At 47.1% G+C, this 12,328-nt stretch overlaps 2 protein-coding genes across 2 annotated transcripts; one reads left to right on the plus strand and one right to left on the minus strand.

Annotated features, from left to right (window-relative positions):
- The first annotated feature begins 9,411 nt into the window (after positions 1-9,411).
- LOC141129604 (histone H1.5-like) lies at positions 9,412-10,334 on the plus strand. The gene has a single exon (XM_073617703.1). It carries the CDS (start codon positions 9,440-9,442, stop codon positions 10,100-10,102), a length of 663 nt encoding a protein of 220 aa, XP_073473804.1. The 5' UTR covers positions 9,412-9,439; the 3' UTR covers positions 10,103-10,334.
- A 1,089-nt stretch (positions 10,335-11,423) lies between these two features.
- Positions 11,424-11,892, minus strand: LOC141129605 (histone H3). The gene has a single exon (XM_073617704.1). The coding sequence runs from the start codon at positions 11,865-11,867 to the stop codon at positions 11,457-11,459; it is 411 nt and encodes a 136-aa protein (XP_073473805.1). The 5' UTR covers positions 11,868-11,892; the 3' UTR covers positions 11,424-11,456.
- Positions 11,893-12,328: the final 436 nt, after the last annotated feature.

Raw genomic sequence — 12,328 nt, forward strand, 5'->3', positions numbered from 1 at the left:
TACACATTGAAAATGCATTCACCTCGATTCCGCTACAACTTCTACCCTGGCTAAACCCACAACGAGTGCCGAAAGCAGCCACCGCAAATCCCATAATTAACTCCACTCTACAGATCTTCAGAGCTGCTTGCAAAGCGCTCCAGATACGACCTACACCAGGCCCAATGACCCCCGTAGAAGACAATCCGGATTTTACGCCAGGTGTGTCTTTACGTCATCCACTGAATGACCCCCATAGACCCCGTCTTAGAGTGCAACAACTATTCCACCAAGGACACCTTATGTCACATCAAGCCATGTCAGAAAAGTTCCCAGAATTGGACATTCCTTTCTACAAATACCTCCAGATCCGTCATTTCCTTCATAGTCTCCAACACGAAACAGACATACGTAGGGACCTCACTCCTTTTGAACTCCTATGCACCAGTCCTGAACCTCAAAGACACCTCATCTCAACCATTCATACTCTTTTTTATCCACCTAACAACACCAAGGAAGACATTTTAATCAGACAATGGGAAACTGATTTAAATCTCTCCCTTACCCCCGATGAGTGGAAAAACATTCACTACCACATTCACAAAGGCTCAATCAATGTATCGATTCAAGAATGCAGATACAAAATACTCACAAAATGGTACAGGACCCCTGACAAAATTAATAAATTCATACCGAATATTTCTCCTAAATGCTGGAGATGTAACACAGCCAGAGGCACTCTCCTACATATTTGGTGGGAATGTCCCCTCATCCAACCGTATTGGTCTGAAATCCACCGCCTGATCACACAGATAACGACTTTTACCCCGGACTACACTCCGGCCCAATTTCTACTCCACCACACCTCCATTCCTCAACGTATATACAAGAAGTCGCTGGTCCTGCATCTCATCAATGCAGCAAATATGTGCATCCCAGTCCATTGGAGAAGCACGTCCCCTCCCTCGATCGCTGAATGGATCCGGAGAGTGGACAGACTGGCTGAGATAGAAAACCTCATACACCAATCTGCTGACACTCCTTCGAAATACAGGGAAACTTGGGCTTGCTGGGCCCATTTTAGAGAATCGCAACAGACCCCCACCCCCCCCAATCGACTACCCACTGATTCTGACGACAATGTAGGGCCATGCACAACTGAGCACATAAACACATGAATCAGCATGTCCCCAACCCTGACCTTCCGTCTTCCTTTTGTCTCCCTCTCTCACACAGACAACTCCTAATTGCATGTATTCATGTTGCATCATCTCATCCTTGGGAATTGCCCAGTTAGATGGGAACACTTCCTCGACAATCACACCGAACCGACATTTATAGCCAGGAGACACCTGTATACACCCTCCCTGAGCACAGATAGATCCCATTAGGGGTGCTCAGGACTGAGGGTTGAACTACCACGGTCGGCAAAACATTACATGATTCTTTTTCAATACTGACATCCTACGTTGACTAAGACTCGTATCCCCAACAAACGGGCTTTATACTTACGATCTCTCAACCTATTTGGCTTAACTAGCAACACCCGCTAACACACAAAGGATTGGTCAGAGACTTCCGTAACCCTATAACCTCCAAAATCCTTTACCCTACAGGTTGCTTGTCTATGTCTCAACTACATTTCTTATATGATACAAGTTCTGCTCCCTCGGACGATGTATGTTGAATCTGTCTAACGCATATCATTATATTACAACAGTTGATGTACTGATCTTCTTTTTTTTTTCTGTATATGTGAAAACTTAATAAAATACTTTTGGAAAAAAAAAGAGGGCAAGCAGGCTCTGTGTCTAGAGGCAACAGTGCTGGTCGTGGAGACGGTACATCCTCATCAGCACGTGGCCGTGGGACACGCGTGTCCTTTTTTTCAGCAGCTGGCCGTATTAAGCCGCAACACGCGGAAGACTTGGTAAAGTGGATGACCAAGCTGTCCTCATCCTCCTCATCCTCTCTCACCCAGGCTCAGAGTACTTTGTCTGGCAAAGCAGCTGCCAATGCGGCCTCTTCCCTTGGCTCAATGGCATCAGTCACTCCTTCTCTAGCCCCACCATGTCCTCCTGAGGAGTCCCCCGAACTGTTTGACCACAGTGTTGGGTACATGCTCCAGGAGGATGCCCAGCATTTTGAAGGCTCCAATGATGGTACCCAGCTAGAGGAAGGCAGTAACGTGAGCCCAGAGAGAGGGGGTGCCCAAGAAGGACAGCAATCTGCCAGTCATGTTCCCCCAGCTGCAGCATACTGCCAGCTTTGCTCCAGTGATGAGGAGGGAGGGGATGATGAGGTCACTGACTCCACATGGGTGCCTGATAGGAGAGAGGAGGAGGAGGAGGAAGCACATCACCAACAAGGCAGGATGCCCTCCAGGGGCCAGCTTAAGGGCAGCACACTGACTGCATCACACTGCAGAGCTCCACATGTGCAGGGCGCTGCTGTCTCTGCGCGTTATTCCAAAAGTTCTTTGGTGTGGGCCTTTTTTGAGACGAGTGCATCAGATCCCACCGCTGCTATTTGCAACATATGTCTCAAGCGTATCTCTCGTGGCCAAAACATCTCCCGCTTGGGCACCACATGCTTGACCAGACATATGTTGACCTGCCATGCAGTTTGTTGGCAAGCGTACCAAAAGACCCACACCAAAGAACAAAGAGGACCTCTCCTTGCTCCTCATCAGCTGGGATCTCCAACCCCACTATACCTTCAGTCCTCTCTGAGTCCTGCACTGAGAGAAATGAAGGTGTAGAATTAGGTGTGTCACAGCCAAGTACTTGGGGGCAATCTGCTATTGGTACACCAACGTCAGATTGTACCAGGCAAATTTCCCTGCCCCAGCTGCTGCACCACAGAAAGAAGTTTGCTCCCAGCCATCCACATGCCCAGCGGTTGAATGCTAGCTTGGCTAAATTGCTAGCACTTCAACTGCTGCCTTTTCAGTTGGTAGACTCTGCCCCCTTCCGTGAGTTTGTGGAATGTGCGGTTCCTCAGTGGCAGGTTCTCAAACACCACTTTTTCTCACGGAAGGTGATTCCAGCTCTCTACCGGCATGTGGAAGGCAATGTCTTGGCCTCGCTGGGCAGGGCGGTCAGCGGTATGGTGCATATTACCGCTGACGCATGGTCCAGCAGGCATGGACAGGGACGTTACCTATCTTTCACCGTGCACTGGGTGACTCTTCTGGCAGCTGGGAAGGATGCAGGACAGGGTGCAGTAGTGTTGGAGGTTGTTCTGCCACCACGCCTCCAAAATACTACTAGTAGTGATTCTGCCACACCTCTCTCCTCCACCCCCACCTCTTCTTCTTCCTACATGGCATCTTCCTGTGATTTGACTTCGGAACCAGCGGTGCTCCGTAGGCGTTCAAGGAGCTACGCAAGCACGCAGGCCAAAAGATGCCATGCGGTGCTTGAGCTGGTGTGCTTGGGGGACAGGAGCCACACTGTGGCAGAGATCCTGTCAGCTCTGCAGGGGCAGGTTCAGAGGTGGTTGACGCCACACCAGCTTAAGCCAGGAATGGTGGTTTGCGACAATGGCACCAACCTCCTCTCTGCCCTCCGACAGGGACAACTGACCCATGTGCCCTGTTTGGCTCACGTCCTTAACTTGGTGGTACAGCGGTTCTTGGGCAGGTACCCGGGCTTACAGGATGTCCTGAGGCAGGCCAGGAAAGTCTGTGTGCATTTCCGCAGGTCATATAATGCCAGTGCTCGGCTGGCTAACCTCCAAAAGGAATTTAACCTGCCCAAGAACCGCCTAATCTGTGACATGCCCACCAGGTGGAACTCAACGTTGGCCATGTTGCAGCGGCTGCACACGCAGCAGAGGGCCATCAATGAGTACCTGTGTGACTATGGCACCAGGACAGGGTCAGGGGAGCTTGTTTTTTTTTTTTCCCATGCCAGTGGGCCATGATCAGGGATGCATGCACTGTCCTGTCACCATTTGAGGAGGCCACGAGGATGGTGAGCAGTGACAGTGCATGCATTAGTGACACTGTCCCCCTTGTCCACCTGTTGGAGCACACACTGCATGGAATAATGGACAGGGCACTTGAGGCAGAACAGAGGCAGGAAGAGGAGGACTTTCTTAGCTCTCAAGGTCCCCTTTGTCCAGACAGTGTTCCTGCGTGCCCGCCGATCACACAGGAAGAGGAGGAGGAGGAGGAGGAAGAGATGGATTGTGTCAGCATGGGGGTGGAGCCTGGCACTTAGCATCAGCAGCAGTCTTTAAGGGATCATTTACAGTCCCAAGAAACCCATGGAATTGTACATGGCTGGGAGGAGGTGGCTGCGGATCATGTCGTCCTTAGTGACCCAGAGGACTCCGGACCGAATGCCTCAGCAAACCTACGCTGCATGGCCTCCCTGATCCTGCAAAGCCTGTGGAAGGATCCTCGTATTTGTGGTATCAAGGAGAGGTATCAATACTGGCTGGCAACCCTCCTTGATCCACGTTACAAGGGTAAGGTTGCGGACCTTATCTTGCCGTTGCAGAGGGAGCAGAGGATGAAACATCTTTGGGAGGCCTTGCAGAAAGGTCTGTGCAACGTGTTCCCAGAGACTGGGAGGTTACAAACTCCTGTTCCTGGACAACGTGTTGCTGAGGCTTCGGTCAGTCAAAGAAGGAGCGGTGGAGAAGGTGGCCGTCTGACCGATGCATTCAGACAATTTTTTAGTCCTCAGCCCCAAGGTATGATCGGTTCCAGCAACCATCACCAGCGTCTGTTTTACATGGTGCAGGAATATCTAGGGGCAAGATCTGACTTGGACACTTTTCCCACCAAAAATCCTCTGGGTTACTGGGTCTTGAGGATGGATCACTGGCCAGAGCTTGCACAGTATGCAATTGAGCTACCGGCCTGTCCTGCATCCAGCGTTCTTTCGGTACGCACATTCAGTGCTGCTGGAGGTTTTGTAACCGATCACAGGGTGTGCCTGTCCACCGACCCGGTCGATCGACTGACCTTCATAAAAATGAATCAGTCTTGGATCACCACCAGCTACCAAGCACCTGATGCTGATGTAACCCAATATATATATATATATATATATATATATATATATATATATATATATATATATATATATATATATTTTTTTTTTTTTTTTTTTTTTTTTTTTCTTTGATTAGTCAGACTGCATATTCTGATGCTGAGTGACAATCCTGTTATGCTGAGTGACTATCCTCTTCCTCCTCAATGATCATGCTGATAGCTTGTAAGAATATTTTTGGTTCTGGGCGCCACCACCAGTGGCTAAGGCCCAATTTTTCAGCCCCCGTTTAACAGGGGCATGTAATTACAATTTTTGATGCAATACTTTGCAGCAGGGCTCGTTCCTGCGCTCCAACTAGAGTATCTGTGAGGGGTTGCAGTGTTGTGGCACCAGCATCAGTGCCTCTTCCTCCTCAATGATCATGCTGATAGCTTGTAAGAATATTTTTGGTTCTAGGCGCCGCCACCAGTGGCTAAGGGCCAATTTTTCATCCCCTGTTTAACAGAGGCTTGTAATTACAAATGTTGATGCAATATTTTACAGGAGGGCTCATTCCTAGAGTATCTGTGAGGGGTTGCAGTGTTGTGGCACCAGTGCCTAAGGCCCAATTTTTCTGCCAATTTTTAATATTTTGCAGCTGCCCATTTCTGCGCCCACCAAGAGTAACTGTGAGGACTTACAGTATTGTGACACCAGCACCACCGCCACCAAAGGCCCAATTTTTCTGACCCTGTTCAACAGGGACATGTAATTACAATTCTTCATCTAATATTTCACAGCAGAGCCCGTTCCTGCGCCCACCAAGAGTAACTGTGAGGGCTTACAGTGTTGTGGCAACACCAACACCTAAGGCCGCAATTTCTGCAGAGTATATAGGGCAGGCCCCTACTTTCATACATCCAACTTACAAACGACTCCTACTTGCAAACGGAAGGAGACAACAGAAAGTGAGATGAAATCTACCCCTAGGATAGGAAATTCTCTCCTGTAAGAGTTAATATGGGAAAAACATGTCTCCTCTCCACTGATGCTTTATCACCAATCCTTGTTTAACTAAAACCCCCAAATTGTCACAAAACATTTGTCATTGGGACAGAAAGTGAGGTAAAATCTTCTGAAGAGGTGCACAGACAGCAAAACAAATGTCACAGGGGTGATAACCCTTCCCTATGTTTTACAAAAAGCTAAAAAATAGATTTTTAGTCTGGAGCTACACTTTAAAAATGCACCTGTTCAAAATTACAAACAGATTCTACTTAACAACAAACCTACAGTCCCTGTCTTGTTTGCACCATCTGCATACTGCTGTTCAGAAGGCCTGGGGCCTCACACCTTTCCTTTTTTTTTAATTGGGTGCGGGGTTCCCCTTAATATCCATACAAGAACCCAAGGGCCTGGTAATGGACTGGGGGGTACCCATGCCTTTTATCTCACTGATTTTCATCCATATTACTGGGACCGGACATTACATTAAAGCCGTAAGCAGTTTTAAATGACTTTTATTCCTTTAAAAATGTCATTTTGTGCTGGGACTGTACTAATCACGGGAAACACGCGCCACTTTACAGGCATACTATAGACACCCCCCAGGTACAATATTTAAAGGAATAGTTCACTTTTTTTTTCACTTTAAGTATCATTAAAATCACTGTTCCCGAAAAATCGTCCGTTTTTAAAACTTTTTTTTGCATTGATACATGTCCCCTGGGGCAGGACCCGGGTCCCCAAACCCTTTTTAGGACAATACCGTGCAAATTAACCTTTAAAATTAGCACTTTTGATTTTGAACGTTCGAGTCCCATAGACGTCAATGGGGTTCTAACGTTTGTGCAAATTTTCGGTCCGTTCGAAGGTTCTGGTGCGAACCAAATCGGGGGTGTTCGGCTCATCCCTAATGGAGAGGTGTGTGGTCATTATCACATTGTTCTCCCATAGAGATCAAACTTTCTGTTATCTATATTTACAATCAGATCTCCCGATAACAATGTATGTGGGGCTCTTTGTATGGAGAAGTGGATGTCTTTGTGTTGTATAGTGGAAATGAGCCACCCACATACCACACATCAGAGCTGTGACTTCATTCTAACCATGTACAAAATGATTCTGGATTATTCGATGGGCTTTGCTAGCCAGGTACATCTACCCCCCCCCCCCCCCCCCCAAAAAAAAAACAAAAAAAAAAAAAACACAAAAAAAAACAAAATAACAAACAAGAAAAAAAACAAACTAACAAAAAAAAAAATGTCAAGTATCTAGATGGCCGCTTGTGTTTCCAATTCACTACTAGATCCCCAGACATTGTTCTGGTTCAGCTACAAAAGTCTACATTGTAAAACACAATTTGGGAATTAGGAAGGAAAACATTACAACGAATCACATTGTATCTCTTCCCAGATCTCAGTACAGATGCCATGTATCTTGTGACCGCCAGGTGTCAGTGTTGCACCTTCATTTGGAATAGAGTGGGATCCATTTTTTTATTGCTTTTTATTGAATATTGTCAGTGATCAGAGTAAATCTCCAGAGGGTCACTTCCAGGTCCCTCCCTGGTATAAAACAACTTACAGGATTTACATAACATCAACATGGTTCATGTGTGGTATTTGTGTACCGCAAGTATGGAAAATAGAGCAACTCCTCCAGTCCACGAACTAAGGGGTGCCCCAGTTGGATGGACAGGTCCTCTTTATGGATATATTGGTGGTCTTTTCAGTCCCAGTGTCTCCCATCCCCCTATGTGATAGTATTGGTCAGGTGACAGGTCCTCTTTATGGAGATATTGGTGGAGTCGTGCTAATTAGGATACAGTGGAGAAGTGCTATTCAGGATATAGAGGAGCGATGCTTTTGTACATACGGTGGTCCGGTGCTATTAATGATAGGAAGGAGAGGTGTGCTATATATTGAGTATAAATTAGAATAAAGTTGGGGGAGGAGGCGGACATCATGTGTAAAGTTTATGGGGATCGATCTATCTATCTATCTATCTATCTATCTATCTATCTATCTATCTATCTATCTATCTATCTATCTTTTTCCTTTCTTCCTTTCTTTACAATAATCTAGTAGTTATTTAGAATTCATATCTTGGTCTCTGGAGATGTATTGTATTATGAGATACATGTACTTTCCATGTGATTGGGATCATTGGATCAGTGAAAGTTTTTAGCGCTGTATATTTTCAGAATTAGCCGGAATTCATCCACACTAGTAGATCGGGGCTCTGGGGGATACAGAGGAGAGGAGATATTGAGGATACAGAGAAGAGATGCTATCTAGGGAAAGGAGGAGCGGACCTAACTGGGATACAGAGGGGAGATGATAAAGGTGTAAAGGGGGTCTAATATTTAAATCTCTAAGTTCAATTCTTTTGGTGAATTCCCTTTACTTTTAGTTTTCTTTGGATCTGAGAGGAAGGGAACACCCTGAAATCTTGTCCTGGAGAATGTTAACAGAATAAAATACGTTTTGTGGTCAGTATGCATGTTTTTAGTTTAGTAGCCTAGAAATAAATCCACCCCTCACTAACCTACAAATAGCCAATATTTACTATCACGATTCACCTAAAGCTACACTATATTAGGATTTTCAGCAAAATTCTTGTTACTGAAATGATCTCTTGGGGGATCCAATGCTGATGGATTGACTCTTTGATCACCAAAACAATAAACTTATATTCAAGATAGAAGGATTAAAAGCAAGCATTGCACCCGCGTAGGATATATAGCTGTGTAGTAAAAGAGATCGATAAACATACTCAAAGTATCTGGATAACAATAGATGTATCATGATGACCAGATAATGATACATAGCACATCAAACATGACATTGTGTAATCAGCTGAGACATTTGTATGTATAACAATATCTGCCATCACATCACACAAGGATCTCATGTCACCGGCTGATGTTTTTGTTCCAGGCTCCTTCTACTCAGCTATAGATGAGCAGAGTTGTGTATTAGGGGGAAATGTTTCCTGATGGTCACTCTTCACTCATCTAATGTGAAGATCATTCTAGTGGGAGATGTGAGAAGATTGTTTTCTGGGTAGAATTTGTGTAGAAAACAAGATAGAAGGAAGAATGGGACCCACACTCAGGAGGATGGCTGTGTTTGCAGCCTCTGTGTTCAGCCTCCTCAGCAGCTCCTGACAGCTGTAAGTGACCCCCGATAAGTGACAGTCCAGTGAGCAGATCGGGTCCCCGATGAAGATCGGACATCGTTCTATTCCAGAATAAAATCATTTTTCTCTCTGCCCGGAAAACACAACAAGAGAGAGAAGATTCCCCATTACTGAAGTAAGAGTGGGTGGGCGTGTCTAATGTGTAACCAATAGGAGTGCAGACAGCGTGTTGTATACCAACCAATAGAAATGACGATCGTACTGTATAAAGGCAGAGCGCTCGGATCATCGTATTATGAACGTTTTGTAAACCTTCTTGAAGAGGAATCATGACGGAGACTGAGAGCGCCCCAGCCGCCGCTCCTCCAGCGGAGCCCGCCGCCAAGAAGAAGCCGGCCAAGAAGGCGGCAGCCGGAGGAGCCAAGAAAGGCAGCAAGAAGCCGTCCGGTCCCAGCGTGTCCGAGCTCCTCGTCAAAGCCGTGGCCGCTTCCAAAGAGCGCAGCGGGGTCTCCCTGTCCGCCCTCAAGAAGGTCCTGTCCGCCGGAGGATACGATGTGGACAAGAACAACAGCCGCCTCAAGATCGCCATCAGGGGGCTGGTGACTAAGGGGACCCTCGTCCAGGTCAAAGGACATGGAGCCTCCGGATCCTTCAAGATCAACAAGAAGCAGGAGGACAAGGCGGCAGGCGCCAAGAAAAGCACCAAGAAGCCATCGGCTGCGGCCAAGTCCCCCAAGAAGCCGGCCGCCAAGAAGCCAGCCAAGTCCCCCAAGAAGAAGACCACCACCAAAGCCCCCACCGCAGCCAAGAGCCCCAAGAAGGCCGCCAAGAAACCCGCAAAAAAGCCTGCAGCTGCCAAGAAGGTGACAAAGAGCCCCAAGAAGCCCAAAGCTGCAGCCAAGCCGAAAAAAGTCGCCAAGAGTCCGGCTAAGAAGGCGGCTAAACCCAAGACAGCAGCCAAGCCCAAGAAGGCCGCTCCAAAGAAGAAATAATCCCCACCGGAGAGACCTCCTTTCATCTACACCCCCCAAAGGCTCTTCTCAGAGCCACCCACCTCCTCCTGACAGAGCTCTACATACACACAGCGACCAGGGGGGGCCGCATTAGAAGTCCTCCATACAGAGCAATGTGACCACCTTACCCAATCCCCTCTATAGAATAATATAGAATACAGCGGGAGATCCGATCACAGGACTCTTCACATGACATCCGTCATTGATACAAAGGATAGCTTCAGGTATCCCCCCCCCAATATATATATATACATATACACTTCTGTGGTGCGGATTGGAGACAATTTTCGCACTGGGAGATCTCCCCAGGGAGGTGGAGTAAGAATGATCAGCGACAAGATCATTGTGTTATGTGGGCAATGTACTCTTTACTAAATAAATATCCAGTTACAGATTTACCATCCCCAGGTCGCCGATATCACATTCGGAGGGAAACGGATACATTTCAGGTTCCATGTCAGAAATTTCATTATAAAACGCTCTCATTGGTTGACAGATGAAGCACAGGCGGTTATGATTGGCGGAGTTGGAAATTTTCAAACTGCCCGCCATAATTTCAGTTTTCCATTATGCAACAATTACCCCCCCCCCATCCATGGGCGGTAGAGAATAATGGAACAAAAAAGGGAGTTCCCCGGATTTTTTCACACAATACTGGATGAATTGTTCCTTCTAGTCTCTCCATTTGTGATGGATTGATGGAAATAATTGTATCAATAAATGACAATCTAACACCGCACTCAAAGATAATTCTCTTATTCTCATGAGCCCCCACTGTACAAATATGGTCCCCCCGGCCAAACATTCATAATCCCTTCAGATAAACCATAAAGTAGAAGAAATGTTCACCGATTTAAGGCGGTAGTGTTGAAAGTAGAAGAAATGTTCACCGATATAAGGCGGTAGTGTTGAAATAAAATGAGAAAAGGGACTTGGCAGTTTTTTTTCCTAGTCAGCCTTCATATTTCCAGACGGGTCTCTGGAGAGATGAGAAGTGATGGATAGGGAAAGAGGGGGGCGGAGTGTCCCGGGGGGGCCTTGGCTGGACTGACAGGATTATTGTACAAGTGACTTAAGTTCTATCACAGCATGGAGCAGTCCAGAGGAAAAGATTAGAGAAAAAAAAAAATGAGTAGTGTAAAACATAATCGGTATGTAGTGGGTGTAGATGTCTATTGAGGAAGGAGGTGGGGAGATGTGTGGATGTCTTGTAAGGATTTCCCTGTCATAGTCGATGTGATGGAGTATATAGATCTCTTTGTATAGGAGGATGTGGTGGCTCTGAAAAGAGCCTTTGTGTTGGGATTAGTAGTAGTTCGGAGTGTGTGTCTCTCTATGCCCTCTCCCCGCGGATGCGGCGTGCCAGCTGGATGTCTTTGGGCATGATGGTGACCCTCTTGGCGTGGATGGCGCAGAGGTTGGTGTCCTCGAAGAGTCCGACGAGGTAAGCCTCAGAGGCCTCCTGCAGAGCCATGACGGCGGAGCTCTGGAAGCGCAGGTCGGTCTTGAAGTCCTGGGCGATCTCTCGGACGAGGCGCTGGAAGGGCAGCTTGCGGATGAGCAGCTCGGTGGATTTCTGGTAGCGGCGAATCTCTCGGAGAGCCACGGTGCCGGGCCTGTAGCGGTGAGGCTTCTTGACTCCGCCGGTGGCCGGGGCGCTCTTGCGGGCGGCTTTGGTGGCCAGCTGCTTGCGGGGAGCTTTGCCTCCGGTGGACTTACGGGCTGTCTGCTTGGTTCTTGCCATGACTGTTCAGTGCTTCGCTGATACAAGGAACGTGAGCTTATGCCGCTCTGCAGCGCTATTTATACACATCTCCAGCCCTCTGATTGGACAATGAGAGCACACTCCTCCTCCTCATTGAAAAGCGCCTTTTTTTTTTCTTTTTTCAAATTGCCCGCCTAGATCTGCACGTTCTATTTTTGCAATAAATCGCTATTTTGTTTTCCCAAATCCAAAGTAAAATCTCCGCACATCACACAATACTCGGAGATCTCTGAACTCCTTCAATGTGGATTATTAATTAGAATAGAAAGTGTGAGCGGGGATTCCACACGGAGCAGCTGTTGTCTGTTCTGCCAAATACACAGCACAGGGATCAGGGGGATCCGTCCATGCTCACTTCTTATAGGTCACCGATCACGGTATACATCTGACTTATAAAGAAGACTTTTCATGTCCCCTATAATGGGGATCAGGGGGGATTG

The sequence above is a fragment of the Aquarana catesbeiana genome, linkage group LG02 (assembly GCF_042186555.1).
Source record: "Aquarana catesbeiana isolate 2022-GZ linkage group LG02, ASM4218655v1, whole genome shotgun sequence".
NCBI classification, from domain to species: Eukaryota; Metazoa; Chordata; class Amphibia; order Anura; family Ranidae; genus Aquarana; species Aquarana catesbeiana.